General features: G+C 35.4%; 3 protein-coding genes across 8 annotated transcripts in view; 1 reads left to right on the top strand and 2 right to left on the bottom strand.

Annotated features, from left to right (window-relative positions):
• LOC149922442 (semaphorin-1A-like) overlaps nucleotides 1-20839 on the bottom strand; it is a 267931-nt gene that overhangs the window by 47040 nt on the left and 200052 nt on the right. The window lies entirely within an intron of this gene.
• LOC149922444 (uncharacterized) lies at nucleotides 9295-11734 on the top strand. Of its 2 annotated transcripts, XM_090163390.1 has the most exons (4): nucleotides 9295-9652; nucleotides 9731-10109; nucleotides 10188-10442; nucleotides 10891-11734. In XM_090163390.1, exons 1-4 carry the CDS (start codon nucleotides 9450-9452, stop codon nucleotides 11581-11583), a joined length of 1530 nt encoding a protein of 509 aa, XP_090019516.1. In that variant the 5' UTR covers nucleotides 9295-9449; the 3' UTR covers nucleotides 11584-11734. The 2 variants fall into 2 exon arrangements, with proteins under 2 accessions (XP_090019516.1, XP_090019515.1); XM_090163389.1 differs by having other exon boundaries at nucleotides 9731-10442.
• Nucleotides 12232-14050, bottom strand: LOC149922443 (uncharacterized). Of its 2 annotated transcripts, XM_090163466.1 has the most exons (3): nucleotides 13932-14049; nucleotides 12795-13872; nucleotides 12232-12713 (listed from the first exon to the last, which is right to left on the bottom strand). In XM_090163466.1, exons 1-3 carry the CDS (start codon nucleotides 13992-13994, stop codon nucleotides 12337-12339), a joined length of 1518 nt encoding a protein of 505 aa, XP_090019592.1. In that variant the 5' UTR covers nucleotides 13995-14049; the 3' UTR covers nucleotides 12232-12336. The 2 variants fall into 2 exon arrangements, with proteins under 2 accessions (XP_090019592.1, XP_090019591.1); XM_090163465.1 differs by having other exon boundaries at nucleotides 12232-13872; nucleotides 13932-14050.

Genomic DNA, 20839 nt, shown 5'->3' with positions numbered 1-20839 from the left:
CTTTCCCCAACGACAACTTCCCGTTAACAACAACTTTTAACCGCGTCAGAAAGATTTCGCACCAGCTAGAGAGTTACGTTGTTCAAAGTATCGTATCATTCCCATTGAAAACAAATATTACACTCTTTTACGTTCAGTTCAATAAACAACTATTTTTTTGCCTAATATAGGCTTTTAAGTAGGGTGGAATGCGAAGCAACTTAGAAAGTACGGTCTCCTAAAGGAAATAAAACTGCTAGAAGGTGGATGCTGCCACTTAGGAGCAACAAACACAACACCCCACACAAGGAGAACGCAACCCGTCAAAAGTCGTGGATTTTCTTGCGTACGTTTTTCATTGGCTAGACGCTTTAGCGCCTGCTGCCGTCGGAAGGGGAAAATTCGTAAATTGTCTCCCCCCCCCCCGCCCGTAAAACCTTCAGCGTAAAGGCTCGTGACTCTCGTCCAATGAAATTCGTACACAACCCTTCGTTAGCGTGTTTAAAGGCTAGCTGCGTTCTCCTTGTGTTTGTTGCTCCTAGCTGCCACCAGCAAATTTTGAATTAAAATTTAAAATGAAACCAGTAGGGTTGTGCGAGTAGTGGTCTTAGGCAATCCAGTTGGGTATCGAGTACCAATTTTTTTTCATTGACTATTCGAGTCGAGTCATATTTTTAACGAATCGGGTTATAGAATTACTTGATAAGGCGCTGGTTTTATTCAAGTAATTACGAAAATAAATTTAAAAGGAGTATAATGTAACTTCCAATGCTGAAAAATATTCCTTCAATTTAAATGAATCACAGTTTCCACCACTTTGCAGGTACCGTTTAATTCCCCCCCCCCCCCCAAAGTTGTAAAATCCGCTCTTTGAATTTTTGGAGAAAAAACAAAATAACGAGTTTAATGAGCAGCTTATTCGAGTAATCGGGTACCCGAATATGCAATTTTTAGGTACTTTGTAATCGATGAGTTTACTTACTCGAGGTTGAGTTCGAGTACTCACACAGCCCTAAAAACAACTCGTAGCGGACGATTTATCAATGTAAAATATAATCCTTTTAAAGAATCTATACACAATTTCTTTCGGTCTTTTGAAAGGGTATCGCGACATAAACGATCGTACATTAGACAAAGGTAAGACCTAATTCATTTCCCACGTTGAATAGGGCAACTGCGGGTTTCCAATAATTCCCAGGGGAGAAAGAAGGGCCGCTCATCTCGGCCGAAACAACTCTACACCGCGGCGTTACAGGAATAATTCCCATAAATCGAGAAAGCGAGAGAATAGCGGCTTTGCGTACGCGGACGTCTGTTGGACTAGGTGTAGCTTCGAGAACAAGGCTTCGACGCTAACACCACGCCATTGAGGCATTCTCGAGGTACAACGCGGGCTGCTAATCCCGACGAATCAATGGGAGATAACTCGAAGAATTCGCTCATTGCAGCACGCGGACGCCCTGTAATTCTTCCAGCAACGCGCTCATCGCTCCGTAGTGGCGGCTCAAGCCGGGTTCCAGCCCGCCTTTCCCCGAAGGAGCCCTAGATCCCTTCGAAGGTGGGTTATTAAGAACAACTCCGAAGAGGCCCGCCAAATAAAGACAAGAGAGAGAGAGAGAAGGGAAATTTAAGGGAATTGGTTCGCGGGTTAATAGAGGCCAGCCCAATTGATACCCTCTCGCTCGGCCCTCCTCGGGACTAATCACCCGCGTCAGGGATTCTCCAGAAGGCTTTACGCGACTAACTACCACTTGGATATCTGAGCGCTATAATATCCGACGGTTACGAGAACTGGCGTCCTACAACGACAACATCCACTTTATGTAATTTTAGCAATTTCACCGCGACCAATCGAAATAGCCATATTCTAGCCAAGCGTTAGTTTGAGAAATAAGCCAATTAGTAAAACGTTTGTGACAAAAATACACACGCGTAAACTTGACTTTAAGACTTGTTTGTTCAAAATTAAAATTTTACGAATAACGTCCTATATTTTAATTAAAATATTTAATACGGTAAAGAAGTGCGGATTTTAGCTATTTCAAAATTAAAATGGGTAATTAAAAGCATTTATTCCTTTAAAGGTTTGCATCCAGTTATTAGAGGATTAAAATTTATAAGGTTGTTTTCATTTTAAGTACCGTTTGATAGTTTTTTTTAATTTTAATGATAATATTAATTTTGCAAAGAGTAAAAACCCAGACTACACAAACACAAATTACAAATACTATAAAGATGATATTAAAATTTATTAATAAGATAATAAAATATAAATATTTCAAATACAAAATAAACGACTCCTAAGAAAATGACTTCATCCAATGTTCAAATTCATTTTAAATACAGTAATATTTGAATCCAATAATAAAAACTGTAAAGATGAATTTCATACATAGTAATTGGATCATAGATAACACATTCTAGATTGTAATTTGATCAAAGTCGTATTTGGAGCTACCAAATTTTTGATATTATTTTGTAAGGGTCGATAATTATCAAATAAATTAAAATAATAAATATTATATAATACAAAATACATAAAATATATAATGATAATATATAGTACATAAATATATAATGATAATATATAGTACATAAATATATAATGATAATATATAGTACATAAAATATATAATGATAATATATAGTACATAAAATATATAATGATAATATATAGTACATAAAATATATAATGATAATATAGAGTACATAAAATATATAATGATAATATAGAGTACATAAAATATATAATGATAATATATAATACATAAAATATATAATGATAATATATAATACATAAAACATATAATGATAATATATAATACATAAAACATATAATGATAATATATAATACAAAATACATATTGATAATACATAATACATAATATATAATACAAAATACATATTGATAATACATAATACATGATAATATATAGTACAAAATACATAATTATAATATATAATACAAAATATATAATGATAATATATAATGATAATATATTTTCCAAATATATAATGATAATATATAATACAAAATATATATTGATAATATATAATACAAAAAAAAATTATTGATAATACATAATACATGATAATATATAGTACAAAATACATAATTATAATATATAATACAAAATATATAATGATAATATATAATGATAATATATTTTCCAAATATATAATGATAATATATAATACAAAATATATATTGATAATATATAATACAAAATATATATTGATAATATATAATACAAAATACATATTGATAATATATAATACAAAATACATATTGATAATATATAATACAAATATATTGATTCTTATATAATACAAATATATTGATTCTTATATAATACAAATATATTGATAATATATAATACAAAATATATATTGATAATATATAATACAAAATATATATTGATAATATATAACACAAAATATATATTGATAATAATATATAATACAAAATATATAATGATGATAATAATAATTAAAAAAAAGTAAAATGTTAAGAAATAATAATAAAATATATATAAAAATGTAAAGAAATACTAATAATAAAATATAAATAAAATGTAAAGAAATAAAGATTTTAGATCCGACTAAAATGTTCCGTTAAGAAATGAAGAGAGTTGTCAAACAAGAAGAGGAGGCGCTTCGCCTTCAACGTCCCGCTCAGAGACATTAGAGCGAGCGCGAAATAGGAATGAGTTTAATCAGGCAGATAGAAAAGGAAATTCTCTCCGGGAAGAGCAGTTCACGTGAAATTCACGTTGTTACTTATCTCCTCCGAGAAACACAAAACACACACGAAGGAGAAGAAAGAGCGAGAGCGAACACTCGAGAGATGGTAAACGTCTTCCGAGAGAGTCAGGGGGGTTTCCTGGCCAGAGGAGAACCACGGCCTAAAAACGTGACCAGATTCCAGTATGGGAGAAGGACCCAACGGTAAATGCAGTTCCACGAAGAAGTATAAAATTTTTCCGTCCAGTTCCCTCGTCAGTCGTCTGCTAAATTATATCTCTGGGAGAGAGAGGAGATAGTACAGTAGCGATGGAAATGGCGCCGGTTGGAACTGAGTAAGTCCGACGTGGTCTCCCAGCCTCCTCCGAAAATAGGACCTCGTTAACGTAACAATAAAAGTCACTCCAACAAAATAAATACAAAAGGGAGTCCCCGGTCGAACGGGGGGGTTCCTCCGCGGATATAACGGGTGCTATTTTTCATTGATTATAGGGTTGGTAGGGACGTTTAAGCCAGGGTGACCCTCCATCCGTATCCCTCGACTCCGATACGGGGAGAGGGGAGGGGACTTAATTGGCGAAAACCTCCGCTTGATTTATGCGAAACTCGTAACAAGCCAATGCCCCCATGGGAATATGTATTTCTCACTGCACACATACAAAAGAAAGTGAAAGTCAGGCGTGGATTAGATTCTCCACATTTTTTTTCCTCACAAGGTTCCCACACAAATACGCTTGTTTCAGTTTTTATTGGATACGCGCTTTATACGATGGTACTATCCCGTCACTTAACTTAATTTGCCTTCCGTGTCACGCGTAACTTGATCAAAGCGTTACGCTTTTCGAATTCGGAATTATTTGCTAATATCGTTGGATTGATAATTTTAGGCAATTGCTGTTTTTTTCGCTGGTTGTTCATTATGTTTTCCATAACACTATTTTAACCCGGTAAAGCGAGGTTCAACGTATTCATAAATACAATATTTTTAAAATTAAAATTTCCTGACCATTTCCAGAGATTTTCTTTGACATATTTTAAGAAATTGAGAAATTTATAAAATATATTTTAGTAAAGGTTTTTCATTGTCAACCAAAATTAAATTATCATACTTTTTTACTAGTTTTTAAAATTCCCTGACTTATACCTGAAGTTTAGAGCCATTTTCTAATTCCGTAACTTATCCCTGAATTTTAGACCAATTTTCAAATTTCCTGGCTTATCGCTGAATTTGAGACTCATTTTAAAATTCCCTAACTAATCCCTGAATTTTAGATCAATTTTAAAATTCCATAACTAATCCCTGAATTTTAGATCAATTTTAAAATTCCCTAACTTATCCCTGAATTTTAGATCAATTTTAAAATTCCCTAACTTATCCCTGAATTTTAGATCAATTTTAAAATTCCCTAACTTATCCCTGAATTTTAGATCAATTTTAAAATTCCCTAACTTATCCCTGAATTTTAGACCAATTTTAAAATTCCCTAACTCATCCCTGAATTTTAGATCAATTTTAAAATTCCCTAACTTATCCCTGAATTTTAGATCAATTTTAAAATTCCCTAACTTATCCCTGAATTTTAGATCAATTTTAAAATTCCCTAACTTATCCCTGAATTTAAGACCCATCTTCAAAAATGTTAATACTTATAAGAAATACAATAAATTCTTATAGTTATATGAAATTCTTATTCTAACAAGAAATATAGGAAATTCTTATACTTATATGAAATTCTTATTCTAACAAGAAATATAAGAAATTCTTATAGTTATATGAAATTCTTATTCTAACAAGAAATATAAGAAATTCTTATAGTTATATGAAATTCTTATTATAACAAGAAATATTAGAAATTCTTATATTTATAAGAAACATGAGAACTCCGTGAAGTTATCAGTAATAAAAGCAACGACATTTAATCTGACTAGCTAGGCTCTCTTTGGTAGACAAAACAAAACGGACGTTGTCGCTATCCGCAAAATACAATGGAGAGCAAGTTTCGTCGAAGCGTAGAATTCCGGAAAAAGTGCCGAGAGACAGTAGACGACAAAGAAGATGATAACGAAGGGAAGTAGGATTATGTATAAGCCCTCCGGTAGATGGCGACGCGGGACAAAAAGGAGACGCTACTCCGCGATAGGGATCGTCAGCGATGTTATTTTTCGGTGCCATAAAGAACTCGGGGAAGCGAGAATGATGGGCAAAAAGGTCTTTCTCCGGAGTGAAGAAGCCCCGTCGACGCGAATCGATTTTGAATATTCGAGATTTTAGAGATTGCTTATTAAAGGCAACGGCGGCGAGAGGGCGCTCTTCAGTTTCCGGCGGCCAGAAAAGCGATCGAAGTTGACCATCATCCGCCGAAATATAGAGCGAGGGACGTAATTTTAGAGAAACTCCAATAACTGCGGGAGAAGCCCTATCATTGACGAGCCGGACTGAGCGATAAAACTGGGCCCGTACGCGGGGGCAGATTTCCGGAACGTACGAGGGGGTAACCGATATTTACCACTCCAAAACTAGCCTTCGCGAAAGGGTGGGGTTTTGGAAAAAGGTTTCACTCCGCTATAGAATATGAATATACGAATCTAGCGGAGCGAGCCACGATAAAAGGTACTTCGGCGGGAGATGGGCCGATTTTTTGGGACCACGATGACCCTCCTCCCATCATTGCGAAGTTTTCAAAAAGTCCCCCCCTCCATCCTTCGTGTATGTCGAGATATACAGAGTATTGAGTCTTATCTATTTTTGGAGCACCTATTTCGAGAGAGAGGGGAGTAATAACGGTAGATCTTATCAGCCCGTTTTTGCATATGCCATTATGTCGTAGCGTTCTACCCTCTTTAAACATATAATTCTATATATATATATATATATATATATATATATATATATAGAATTATAAGGACATGGGACATACAATCTCAGTAATATTTGTTTGTTATAATTGCGTGATTTTTAAACCTCCTTTGGGATGCAAAATTAATTTTAAAATATTGAAATATTTAAGAATTAAGTTCTACAAATTATGGCATTATAATTCCGTGATTTTTAAACATCCTTTGGGATGCAAAATTAATTTTAAAATATTGAAATATTTAAGAATCAAGTCCTACAAATTATGGCATTATAATTCCGTGATTTTTAAACCTCCTTTGGTAAGAAAAATTATTTTAAAATATTGAAATATTTCATAATTAATACCTTCAAATTATAGCATTAACGGGAATAGGAACATCCATATTTATGCTGGATCAAGGAATATCACATTTTTTCCCACCAGGTTTAAGAGCTCAGCAAACGATTTTTTTCATTTAGTTACTATTTCATTAAAAAATAATAAAAATTTTAATGCTTTCTCAGCAATTTTAATGATTACCTCCGCAACTAGAGTTGTTAATTTTCCAGAAAAATTAAGAGCGGAAAAATTACCGGATTTTCCGGATTGCGAAAAGTTTTGCGCAAATCGGAAAAATAAAAAATTGACACAAATTACTTTTTAAGGGTTTTAATTCTAGACTAGTCTAGAGGTTTAGTTTTACTTTTGGATTCAACCAAATGAGGCGAAAATGCCGCTAAATTTAAATTTGCAAACATTATTAGGCTAATCATGGAATTAAAACCTTTTTGTTTCTTCTTATTTCGGGAAAAATTTCCGACTTACAACTCTAGTTTGTATTATAAATATATTATATCAGGGCTCCCAGCGATTTTTTTGTAAATATTATAGGAATTATAGGAAATTTCATAGAAAATATAGGAATTTATAGGAACATTATTAGCCAAAAAATAGGAATTTATGGGAACAATTTTGAGAAAATAGGAAATTATAGGAGTATATTGAAATTATAGGAATTTAAAGGAACTCTGGGAGCCCACCGTTGATGTTTTCGGGAACACCGGACCTAAGCCAGAGCTAAGCTTATTTAGAAGGCAAATTTTTCCCAAACGTTAAGGCTGTTTTCTAATACATTATTTTTAAAATTATAGGAATTTCTGGACATAGCTATAGAAAAACTAGAAAATTTCGAAAAAATAAGAATTTATAGGAACAATTTTGAGAAAATAGGAAATTATAGGAGCATATTGAAATTATAGGAATTTATAGGAATTATAGGAACTCTGGGAGCCATATTTAGTCCTGTACCGTATTTTACAGAAAAACTTACAACTCTATCCGCTACTAACTAAAAACGTTCAAGTCATAAAAGCGAGAGGACAATATTAGAACGGCAAAAATACTTTACAGAGGTCAACGGTTTATATTTAATGAACTAAAAACTAAATAAATCTACGTTCAATTGTTTCGTTAGGCAGTAAAATTAAATTTGAAATTGCTTCCTTCTAATTATTTATGTAGCATCTCAAATTTAATTATCATTATTACGAAATTAATGAGGGTTTTGCTAAGTATAAAGAGACCAAAGATAAATCCTCTATAGAAAATCCTTTCTACTTATCACGCGAATATAGCCGCCAGGAAGGGAAAACATATTTTAGATTTTCAAGCCGCTCGTATATATATATATATATATATATATATATATATCGATCATTAAGAGTCTACAGAAGCGCATTAATAATTCATTACACGTGGTATTATTATCCATTAAGCAAAGGCTCTTTTTGCGCGAACGGCCGCGTGATGTCCTGAAGCGTGTTTCGCTTAAATGCGGTATAGACGAGAGAAAGATTTGGGCCAATATCGCGGCTACGCATCGATTTCGGTCTCTTCAGATCTTAGAAGCACACGCCGATGACCTTAAGGGGACAAAATTCTTACGAATATTTTCAATGCGAACTAAGAGATAATAAACAAACTGGGCGGGGGAGTGGCCTACGTCTTTACATGGAAACTACCGCGCCATGACAGGGGTAAATTTTAGCAGGGCTCCCACCAAAATCTGGAGAAAAAATTTGGAAAGAGGGGATTTTTCAGGCTAAACATAGGGTGAAATAGGAACCAAATAGGGACCATTTTCATAAAAAATTAGATCTTTATTTAAAAAATTACTTTTAAAATATTATATTTGTAAAAATATTTTATTACAAAAATGATCTATCTTTACTCAAAATTATATAGTTCGACTTTATGAATTTTCCCGAATATTTAAATTTAGCCGAGCTCGTGGCGCCACCTAATGTAGTAAATTATAGCTATAAACGTGAATCGATACAATTCTGGTTCAATATTATAAGCCGATGATAATTTTCACCAAATTTACTAGAAATAGGGTAATTTAGGGACCTAATTCCGATTTTAAGGTGGTTAAGGACCTCCAAAAAAGTAGGGGCTTTTAGGTATTTTAGGGACCTGGTGGAAGCCCTGCAGTGATAAGCATGTTAGCGATATTTTTAAATATTCTCATTAATAATAATTAAATACAGGGTTGCCAACAAAAAATAAGTTTCAATTTCCCTAACCCCTCTTATAAATTAAAGAAGTTTCTTTAAAGGCCTAGGTTTTCTTCTGCCTGTCCCCCTTTAAATTAGGCCAACATGTTTAGCGGATGGCCTACCACCAGGGTATTTGTGCTCCACTAAGTTAATTTAAAGGGGGACAGGCAGAAAAATACACCTATCTTCATTTGCCAGAGGCAAAGAACCTTTCACAGGGGCGAAATTTCATTAACTATAAAAACTTTTAGCAAGAGATGGGTAACAGATGGCGTTCATATCAATTTTCGTTTAAACCAATCGCGAGTCCTTTAAGTTTTCACAGAAAACTATGGCGGCTGGAGTTCCGGATGGTTTAATTTTTCCGATCGTAGGTTATGTACATTCGTTATCGAACATACCAAAATTTAGTGAAAATGATATTCAAGAGTATTATAAATCCCGGAACAATACGCAAGATCATTTGAAAAGAAGTTATAACTTCTTTATTGAAGAATACGTAGAAAGGAAAACCATAATGACGTTCACCGATAGGTAAGCCTCGGACTTCATATTTAGGTTTACCTTAATAATTTTAGGTTCAAACATTTTATTATTTTCTTCTTTTAACAGAGACAAATGCATTATCTACGTAAAAGGAAAATGCTTCCGAAGCCAAAAATCAAGGCTAGATCCTTATACGGTAGTAACTGCATTGCATGTAGAAGGAATTATACTGGATGGTTATTGTGAATGCCCGTATGGAACTACGGGAACATGTAACCATTTAATAGCTATGTTAAGACTATTGCTACATCTTCAAACATCTGCAAGGTCACGAGATGATGTTGAAAATACCCCAGTTTCTTGTACGGAAATGCCGCAACGCTGGAATAGGAAAAGAGGGGATAAGATAAGACCGTTGTGTCTTTTAGATGTAAATTTCCAGTCACCAAAGGAGAATGGCTCCGCTAAAGAAATGTGTTCAAAGACGTACGAAGCTCGCCGAAATGTAAGAACTAAGATAGAAATGGAGGAAGAAGTCTCCAAGATGGCAATGAAGTTTGACTTCATGAAATTGATTCCACAGCCAAATACGAAAGGGTGGAAAGAAACAAAGCTTGGCTGTGCATCAAATGGTTCACCTCTAACCTATCAACTGACAAACGTAGATAGTTCAGCAGATCTTATCCACAATCTAACCAAGTATGCACCACAATTTCGGGATTCGCGGAATAAATATATCTCATCAGTTCAGATTCCAACATTTGTCAATCATATTGATCATTACAAATCAATGAGTTGTGTGTTCCCTTTGAATGAAGTTCAATCGGAATTATTTAAAGTAGGTGAAGCTTAAACTCTAATATCAGAAGTAAATGAACCGAAGTTATCAGTCTCCTATATTTCCCATACTGGATGCATTTTCCTTATGCGCTCAATCTAAAATTTCAATATTGTGTTTCGCGTATCCCAATTTACCCTAAAATTACCACAATATAGTAAATTTTATTTGGTGAGGCCATCTACAATTTCTTATGTATTCTATTATTTAAACTAGCTGAGTCAGGTAATGTATTATTATTTATGACAAACAAGTGATTTTACTACGGAATAAAATGATTTTTTGAAAATACGTACGCGCTAGATAGCACTAGACATAAGCTAAGTGATTAAGATAAATCCATAAGGAAAATGCCTCCCATTTTCATGCTCGGTTTGATAACTTTGGTTCATTTACTTCTGCTAATATCTAGTATAATATAAAAATACTGACTATCATCAAATTACAGAATATCACGCTAACCCAGAAGGAATGTGCAGAAGTGGAGAGAAAAACTGTAGATCAATCCGATGAATGGAAGAATATGAGAAAGAACCGTCTTTGCTCGTCTTCATTCGCCTCTGTCTGTCGGCCTAAGCGGAAGGAGTGGTCAAAGCTAGGTATAGAAAATGTTATTTTTCCTTCGGACATTGGCCACATAAGAGCTGTGAACTATGGTAAAAAAATGGAATCTGTGGCAAGGCTAGAGTACATAAAACATATGCATGAGCTTGGACATAAAGTTGAAGTGAAGTTGAATGGATTAATTATCTCTCCAGAAATGTTTTGGTTAGGGACTACGCCAGATGGCATAGTGTTCGACCCAAAAGAAGTTCAGTCTTTTGGTCTTTTAGAAATTAAGTCGGCCTATACCATGAAAGACATGAAACCGTCGGAGGCAATAAATGACCCAAAGTCATATATGAAATTAGTTGATGGTTCGCCACAGCTCAAAACATCTCACCCATATCATTATCAAGTTACAGCACAAATGGGATTGACAGGCTTTAGTTGGTGTGACTTCGTGGTCTACTTTGAAAAGGGTTTAATAATAGAGAGAATTAGATTAAATGAAAACAAGTGGAATGATATGATCATTAAGCTTGAGGAATTTTACTTCAACTTTATGCTCCCAGCTCTTGCTGAATCTCAAAGAAAATAAGTGATATTTTATTCTTTATAATTTAATTTCCCCAAATTTGTTTATTAGAATGAATTTTAATTTTAGGGTTTTAGAATATAATTATATATTTTAAATATTAGTACGTAAAAGTACAACATTTCTTAAACAGGGTATTAAAAATTAGTTCCTTTCATACTCAAGTCAATTTAGTGAGATTTTATGAGTAGGTAAAAGTACAACTTGCCTTAAACAGGGTATTAAAAATTAGTTCCTTTCATACTCAAGTCAATTTAGTGAGATTTTATGAGTAGGTAAAAGTACAACTTGCCTTAAACAGGGTATTAAAAATTAGTTCCTTTCATATTTAAGTCGATTTAGTGAGATTTTATGAGTAGGTAAAAGTACAACTTGCCTTAAACAGGGTATTAAAAATTAGTTCCTTTCATATTTAAGTCAATTTAGTGAGATATTTTATTTCTGTAAAAATTTAATTTCCCCAAATTTGTTTATAAGAATGAATTTTAATTATGGTTTTAGAATATATTAGATATATTTCAAATATGAGTAAGTATGTAAAAGTACAACTTTCCTTAAAAGATCTCATAGTAAAAATAGATAATTGACTTATTTACAGTTTAAAACTAATGAAAATGAGTGAAATCAGTGCAAATGTATTTTTGCCTCTTAAGAAATTTAATTTAAAACCTATTAAACACAATGTATTTTGATCTGGTTTACATTCTAATGAAAAAATTAAAATTAAAATTTACATTAGGTTGTCATGTTTTTAAATTACATCCAATTCTCTTCATCGCCATCTTCGCTAATTGCCAATAACTTGTTAAATTCATCCAAGTCAATTAACGAGTCAGTAGCTTCGTCTTCTTCGCACTTCAATATCGGATTTTGGAAATTGGTTAAAAGTACTACCACAGTCCAAATTTGATTGATCATAGGAGCTAATGTTATAGGAATTGGCCTGTCAAAAATATGAAATCGCTTAATTTTATTTATACGACGTTCCACATGAATCCTAACTTTTGCAATATTTTGACATTCAATTATTTCTTCTTTTGAAAATTGACTTTTCTCCTTTAAAAAGGCGGGTATGTTTAAAAAAACCTTCACAGGTAGTTCTTTTAGCAAATCCTCGATGAGAAACCCTTTATCTGCCATAATTGAATCATTTTCGTTAAATTCTAATCCTAAAAAACCACTTTTCCTAGTCAGTTCTTTGTCAGAAATGTTACCAGTGTGTAGCGCAGACACAAAAGTGACGTAGCCATTTGGATTTATTCCAATTAAACCTTTGTACGTGTTCGTCGATTTATAGTTGGAATAAGTAGCCGTTTGCAAAACCATAGATTTTGAAACTTCGCATTTTATTTCCGTTGCGTCAATTACGCACCGTGTAGAAGGGTATTTAACTTTAAACACTTCCGGCATGTGTTTATCAATGTCTTTTCGATCTGACCAAATATTCATTTGGCCCAGTTGTAAATACATGAAGTTAATCCACGATATGCACGTAGAACTTATCACACTTTCGGAAACACCAAACCGATGTGCCAAATCTTTAACCATAAGACCCAATCTTAACCTCATCATAACTATCAAAAATTGGTCCATAACTGATAATTTCCTAGGGCGTCCAGCTGGAGAGGTGCCATCTTCTTTGGTATTCCTGCCCCTCCATATAATCACATTTTCTCCGTTTGGGCCTGGGTTTAAATAGTCAAATAAATCCATGAGTTTCTTGTACGATGGTAACCCTGTATAGAAACTTATATTGTCGTCGTTGTCTTTAATTGATTCGATGCTAAAAGCCATTTTGTTCAATTTATCTCCTAGAAATAAATTCTTTTCTTTTTCTTCTTTAAGTTCTTTTTGGGTCTTCTCTAAATTGTGCTTAAAATGATTGTTCTTAACTACTAAATCATCTACTTGCTTCTTTAGGACTTCTACTTGCTTTTGAAGATCAATTTTTTCAGCTTGAAGGGTTTCTATCGTGGGTTTCAAGGATTCTTCGACGTTGTTTATTTCTTCGTTCTCCATTTGACCTTCTTCCACTACCATTGCTGTAGCTTCTGTGTCCTCAATTGCAGGTGCTTGTTCTTCAAAAGCTTTCCAAGGAAATAAAGATGGTAAAGCTCCATCCATTAGTATCCCTTTTTTATTGGCTACATTTTTTACAAAATCATCATCTTTGAAATGTAACGAGCAAACGTGAATGCCTGCTACAGAATTGTACAGATAGTCTCTTCTCCGAATAAGTTGCAACCATTTTTTCCTTTGAGTCTGAGTTGATGGTACTTTATGATAAGACACCTAAAGCAAATATCCATTTTTAGGAGACATATCATATATTTTAATCCAAAGTTACTTACATTTTTTCCAACTTTATCTATGTTTCCTTTTTGTTTACACATAAAAACACTACAGTATCTCATGACTAAGGCTTAAGAGAAAAAAATGATTCTTGTTTTGTCTATTTTAACAGTACAGAGAAGTTCAATTTAAGTATAACTGAAGATTAAAATAAATAAATACATGAATATATTTAGTGGTATTTACGTAGAAACATCACTAAATAGACAATTAAACGTTTGTACAATTAAAAACATGAAAAAGGTTGGGGAAGATATTTTTTTACATCGAGACGTAAGTTACGCATTTTTAACCAATCACCACAGACCACGATGTGAACGCCATCTTTCGACAAATATAAAAATTAAAATTTATAGTTGATGGCGTGCGCCCCTTCGGTTCATCTATTCTGTATGGTATATGAGGATAGGTGTATTAATACTGCTGCGCCAGTTTCAATACCAGAGTTACTGAGAAAAATCATACCACCTAGTGGAAGGTTGTAGGTTGGATTTTATTGATCTTTAAAAATGTAATGATTAATAAGTAATAATAATAATCAGCTATGCGAATACCCAAGGCACCACCTTAGGCCCAAGCCATCTAGCGACTTTTAATGCCTTAAACAGTGCCAAGGTAATTTGAAATAAATTTAAATTAATCCTAATTAAATTTCATTTCTACTTTTAATTTATTTTTCTCTGAGTTATAATTGCTACGGAAACAAATTTTATATATTTTCATAAGGCGATATAAATCAACGATTCCTTTCAAAAAATATTTAATTTAAAATGATAATTTAATTTAAATCAGATTTCCCTGCTTATGTCTAATAGTATATACGTTATTCAATATTATCTTTTGTATCTTCGTAGGTATATAGGTATATATGTAATAGTAAATTTTAGGTTCATTAAAAAGCGTATTTCAATTTACGGGCCCCGAAGCAAAAATTGTAGAACGCAATTTTTTCGGAATGTTTCGCTCCAGTAACATACAGCTATTTTATTCCGAGGCTTCAATTGGAAATTATTATTTTTTCGATCCTGCATTTATTTTATTATTGTAGAAACAGGGTGGTCACAATATTTTCAGATTCAAATTGCCTGACTATTCCCTGTTTTCCCTGACTTTATAAAACCAAAATTAGACAATGTTTAGCTTTATATCAGACGTTTATAAATGGAAATAAATCCACATTTCTGTACAAAACTATTATTGCAACGTTAAAAAAATCAGCAAAACTTTAAAGGAACTAAATAGTAATCATAGAATTTGGCAGATAAAGTAAAATTACCTTCAAAAAGTGTTAAGATAAAATTGAATTCCCTGACTTTTTACAAATTCTTAAAATTCCCTGACCTTTCCCTGACTTTTTAGGATTAGCAAAGGAAGTATCATAATATAATAACTAACTCACCTAAAAACTTTACATTGTTAAATATTAAAATGGCATCGTATAAAAATGTAAATGGGACTGAAACGCCACTTTTCCTTTGTCAAATCTAGCGGACAATCGAAGGAGTCCTTACTCCCAAATTTGTGGGAGAATGAGGAGATACTATATAGTAATGGGTCAAAGAACTGGTCTGTCACCCCCGTTGGAAGAGTAGAATGGAATATAGCGAGTTAATAGATAAAACAGGGTGTGGATTGTGGAATCCGCGACGAAGCGCCAATCGACATCAATCCGGAGTCTTAATTAGGAGGGGGCTCATATCGTAACTTCTCTCGGGACGACGGCGTTTAGAGACAATGAAAATACTCCAAATCATAATCCGGGGGTTCCCAGATATAGCGCCACAATGGACGCCCTCTCTATCCCGCTCTAGCGAACAAAAGAGGGCTAGGCCCGGGGATCTTCAGATCTCTATTGTTTTCCATTTCATTCGGAAACGAAAGTATATATTGTCCCAGCAGATAGACGGCCGACTGGCTCCGGCTCGATGGCCGCGGTTGGCTGAAAAGGCCCGTTTACTCCATTCTTCGGAGCGTTCATCGATCTGACGTCTAGGCCAACTTCCGTCTCCCTGGCCGGCCGTCTTACGCCGCGGCGCTAGTCAGTCTCGCGCTCTTTAATCGAGCGGCCGGGGTGGAGATTCGCTGAACCGTCATCGAGCCAGTCGCCGGGAGCGCGTGCTCTGATAAGGAGGTGGAAGAGGCCAACCGTTTTAAATAAATCCCCGCTTCACGAGGAAATTTGACGAAGCCATTGTGAGAGAGAGAACGGCATTCTAGCGGAGCCCTTTTATCCGAAACTTAGATTAAAGCGGCGGTTTTGGCGGAAAACAAACCGGCTTTCTGCTTAAAGGGCGGGCGCAGTTTGATAAGGGAAAGGGTGCTCGCTCCTTTTACTAATGATTCTACAGCCGGTTTGTTGTTGAGAATGGTCCGCGTGTACCAATAGCGGAGAGAGACAAAGTACCGCCCGCGAAACGAGCTGCCGGATTGCATTGTCCGAAACTACATTAGGAACCGAGAGAGAAACTAGCGGACTACTCTATACCGAGATCGGCGTTTATTAGGACTAAACAATGTCTTCGAATCGATTGGCGGCCTTCGCTTCTGGTTCCTCATTTCGGGGAAACCACTTCTAATTAGGGAAAACGACGTCGACCATTTATTCAGCGGCGTTAATTCGAGAACTCAACTTACAAGGAGACTACCCGAGGTGTTACACACCGATTTTGTTGAAACTCGGGGGTTAGGTAGACCTTATGCTAGTCAGTAGCGGCGCTAAGGTTTTTTCACAGGTGGGCTAATTATTTTGTGGCCCTTACCAGTAACCTTGGATTGACCATATTTCGCAAAAATGGTGAAATCGAAAAAACCCCAGATTTTCCAGGAAGCGAGAAGAGCAAGGTCGTTTTATTGTTGCGGCTCTGATCGCGTTTTCTGGACCCCCTACTGACCTTGTATCCGACCTGGAGGGGACACGTGCATGCCCGGGATATTTCCTTAAATTCCCTTAAGCCCTTTTCTTTTCAACTTTCTCTCAATTTCCGCTCCCTATTATCTTTTTGAGTAAACGAATTGATTTTGAAAGATTTTTTTCCAGAAAAACGTTTCTTGGCAATAAAACAAATTTCTAGAGATAAAGAAAATTCTTAAATTAAAATGTGGCCTCTTAATTATAAACATGTGGCCCTTTTAATATAAATATGTGGCCCCTCTCAGAAATGCAGGGGGGCTAAAGCCCACTTCAGCCCACCCTTAGCGACGCTACTGATGGTAGTATGAAAATTGCCAAAGGGAAAAGTTGCAATGGGCTTTAGTTTTCCCATGGCAACCGAAAATGTTTTTGATCTCTCAAAACCAAAAAAACTCCATTTAAAAAAGCATGGGATTTTCTCGGTTTCACAGGGTACTTAATTACTTAAAAAATTTAAAAAATTAAATTTTCAAAACTTACCCAAAAAGATTAATTTGACCTATTTTCGGTAAAATTGATCAAGGATTTTGGGTAAAATTTATAAATTTTGGTTAAATTTTAACAAAATTTGGGTAACCGAGAAAATCCCATGCTTTTTTAAATGGAGAGGTCAAAACATTTTCGGTTGCCCTAGGAAAACTAAAGCCCATTGCAACTTTCCCCTATGGGAATTTTCATACTACCATAAGGTCTACCTAACCCCCGAGTTTCAACAAAATCGGTGATAACCACCTCGGGTAGTCTCCTTGTTAGCGGGGACGCGAAGCGTTGAAAAAATTTCATCGGGTCGCCTTCGTCCGAACGCCAGCGTCGCCCGTGTAGGACGAATGCCCATTTACAATGGTCGATTTCAAAGATGTACCCATCCCGCGTATACATTGGTGTTCCGTACAATTCAACGCGTTGCTCGGATCGACTTTACATAGGCGTGGTCTCTTGTTAAAAGTTTAGCATTTAATTGACGATGTTTGTAGCTTGTATCAAGTACGAACGGAATCGTGTTAGCTTAAGTTTCAAAGGAAATTTAACTAAAATATTTAATTTACACATCCAACCTTTCGTAATTTAATATTTTAATATAGTTTCTGAGACGCAAATTTCCACCTTCGGGTGAATGCCGTGTTGACGATAGATTACTTACAATTGAATAAACAAGTGGTGAAAACAGTTTTCTTAATTGTAGTTTATTTAATTGTCATTAGTACAAAGTGCATATTTCTAAGTATTAAGAACGCTAAGAGATTTTTCTAAGGAAATATTACTTCAGATTCTAGACACGATCGTTTCAAATATTAAAATTTGAAATTAATTTAAGACAATTAAGTCCTTAAAGGCCTAAGTTTTCTTCTGTCAGTACCCCTTTAAATTTACTTCCCTTCCTAACAAATACCCTGGTGGTAGACTTTCCTTCCAAACAAATACCCTGGTGGTAGGACAACAGCAGAACACGATGGCATACCACCAGGGTATTTGTTTGGAAAGAAAGTCTACCACCAGGGTATTTGTTTGGAAGGAAAGTAAATTTAAAGGGTGACAGGCAGAAGAAAACCTAAGCCTTTAAATTAGAAGAACAGTGGTAGTCGAATTAAAAATTTGTTTAATAAACCCAGGTTGGTGAAACCCTCAATGTTCATTGATATTAAATTTAATTAAGACTAAAATTTTAGACTATATAACCGATATAATCAAAGTATCCATCAATTAAACGGGAAAGGAGGCTTTAATTATATAAAAATCAATAAAATCAAAAAATACGACTTAAATAAAAAAAATCAATTATTTCGATTTTTATGAAATAAAATATCGAAAAAGTGTCAAACCTACTTGCTTTTATTAATCTCAACTGAGAGGCCAAAATAAAAGTTAGGAAAAACCCCAATAAATTGAAAGCAAAACCCTATTTGATTACGAGTAAAAAGGCGCTAAGGATAAAACTCTCGTGGATTTAGGGGTCGAATTCAAACAAGGCGAAATAGGGGGAATACGGGGGAAGGACATCGTATATAGGAAGACAAACAGCCCAGAAACACCCAATATACACACAGAGCCGGCAATGACCCTAAAGGCTTTTCAATAGAGATGAGGGGAAACGTTCCCTTCCAAATAAAAACGCGCATTTCCATTCGCACTTTCGAGGCGCAATGTATTATATTAAAGTCACGGTTGAACGACCAGATTCGAAAGAGACTAAAAGGTTCGCGTAGGAGGGCAAGGTGGATATAACGGTAAATATCGGAGCTAACAGACCGTTTCAAAAATGCTAATCGAAGAGATTGCATCGACGGCGGAGGCGCGCGGTTCGTCAAAAGCCTCGCAAACATGCAGCGTTAAAAGGAAGATATAGAAGCTGACTTTAGTTTTACGAGTCTCGTATACGGGATATTATTGGGGCAACGTGACCTCCGAGAGCTGCGTTGCTAAGCCCTCTCCCCCCTTCCCCCCGGGTATGGCCCTACTTCCGAATAATAATGGAGGTCTCCAGTTTTAGAATAATTATTCGAGCGTTCGACGGGTGATATATACACGGGTCTCTCTTGTTCAGATCCGGAGACTGATTATCGCGCTAGCCTGCCCGCGCTGATATATTAAAACGCGTTTTATCGCCGTGAAGTTTATAAAGTAATTAGCGAAAGTTCGGACTCTAACAAATAGCTACCCGAATTCCGGGAACGAATTTAGACCCTAACCCGGTCATCTTGTCTCCTTAAACTTTCGGACCAAGGAACGCCTAATTAGGATGGCCTTGGCCATTGCCCAGCAGGCTATGAATAGCGTGGGGTGTCGTAAGATACTCCGAGAAAACCTCATTAATAAAGTAACAAAATCAATTAAATTTCCATAACGCGGCGACCTAACGAATTACTCTAGTGTTCAATACCTCGAAGTAGTCCATTTTGATAATTAAATTATTAAATATAATTAAAAAATAAATTAATTGATTACTTATGGCAACAAATTAATTATTATTCCGCGTAAAAGTGTCTATATTATTTTGGCGCCTAATGCCGAAACTCCAAAGTACATCAGAAAATCTCGAGGGAAAAATAACTTTAGTCGCTAATGCGAGTTTGAGGATGTTGAAACATTGTATCCACTATACACGTATCCGGTGATTTTTTGATACTTTGTAGTCAGCTTTGATCACAATTTACATTCGTAACAATGTTGGTTCCAAAATATCCAACCCATCGCGGTTAATTCCTAATTCAATAGAGACGTACCACCGAAATGGCAACTTTCCAACGGAGAGGAATCTTGTCGCCGCAAAGCTCAACCGACGGCCGGGTTTCTATTTGATGTTTAGAAACCCCAAACTCAATTTTGGGCCGTATCAATTTCAATTGAGGACCCTTCTCAGCGCCCCTCTTAATTCCGAAACACCCCGTTGTCCGTCTCTTCCTTAGTCCACTCCCGGCGGGAAGGCCGTTTAACCGGACAGTTCGGACGTTATCGCCATCAGCGAACACTCTTCGCGGAAAGAAGAGATTCCGCGGACAGCGAATGAAATAAGAAACGGTCATTGTCGTTAAAAAGGAATGGACATAGAAGAAGAAGAAAAACCGGGTAATTGATTCCAGGTCGTTGTTTTCCTCCTCGCGGACCTTGTCAAGTTTTTGTTCTTGTTCAGTTTATATAAAGTATTTTCTCCTATACCTTTCCCTATATAGCCGGGGTGACCAATGGGCCGCTAAATTGGCCGAAATCCTTCGGACAAGCTCCCCGCACCATAAGAGATGGCCGCCTGATAAAAAGAAAAGACTGTAGAGACAGAGAGATAGAAAATATCGTATTTGGATAGGACGTTGGTCACTCGAAAGCGTCCTCGCTTTTTATCCGCGGGCGACAATCGAGAAAGATTAGCTTTTACGCCTTCTGCCACCGTCCGAAAGATAATACTTTATGGACGCCGTGTCCGACAAGTGCCGAGATATAAAGAAGATTCGCGCCCCTGGCGGCGAACGCCAGCGAATAAAGATACTGACCATCGCCGCGAAT

This window comes from Leiobunum rupestre, chromosome 11, assembly GCF_980474605.1.
Source record: "Leiobunum rupestre chromosome 11, qqLeiRupe1.1.hap1, whole genome shotgun sequence".
Classification (NCBI taxonomy): domain Eukaryota; kingdom Metazoa; phylum Arthropoda; class Arachnida; order Opiliones; family Sclerosomatidae; genus Leiobunum; species Leiobunum rupestre.
This window is presented reverse-complemented; position numbering and strand designations above follow the sequence as displayed.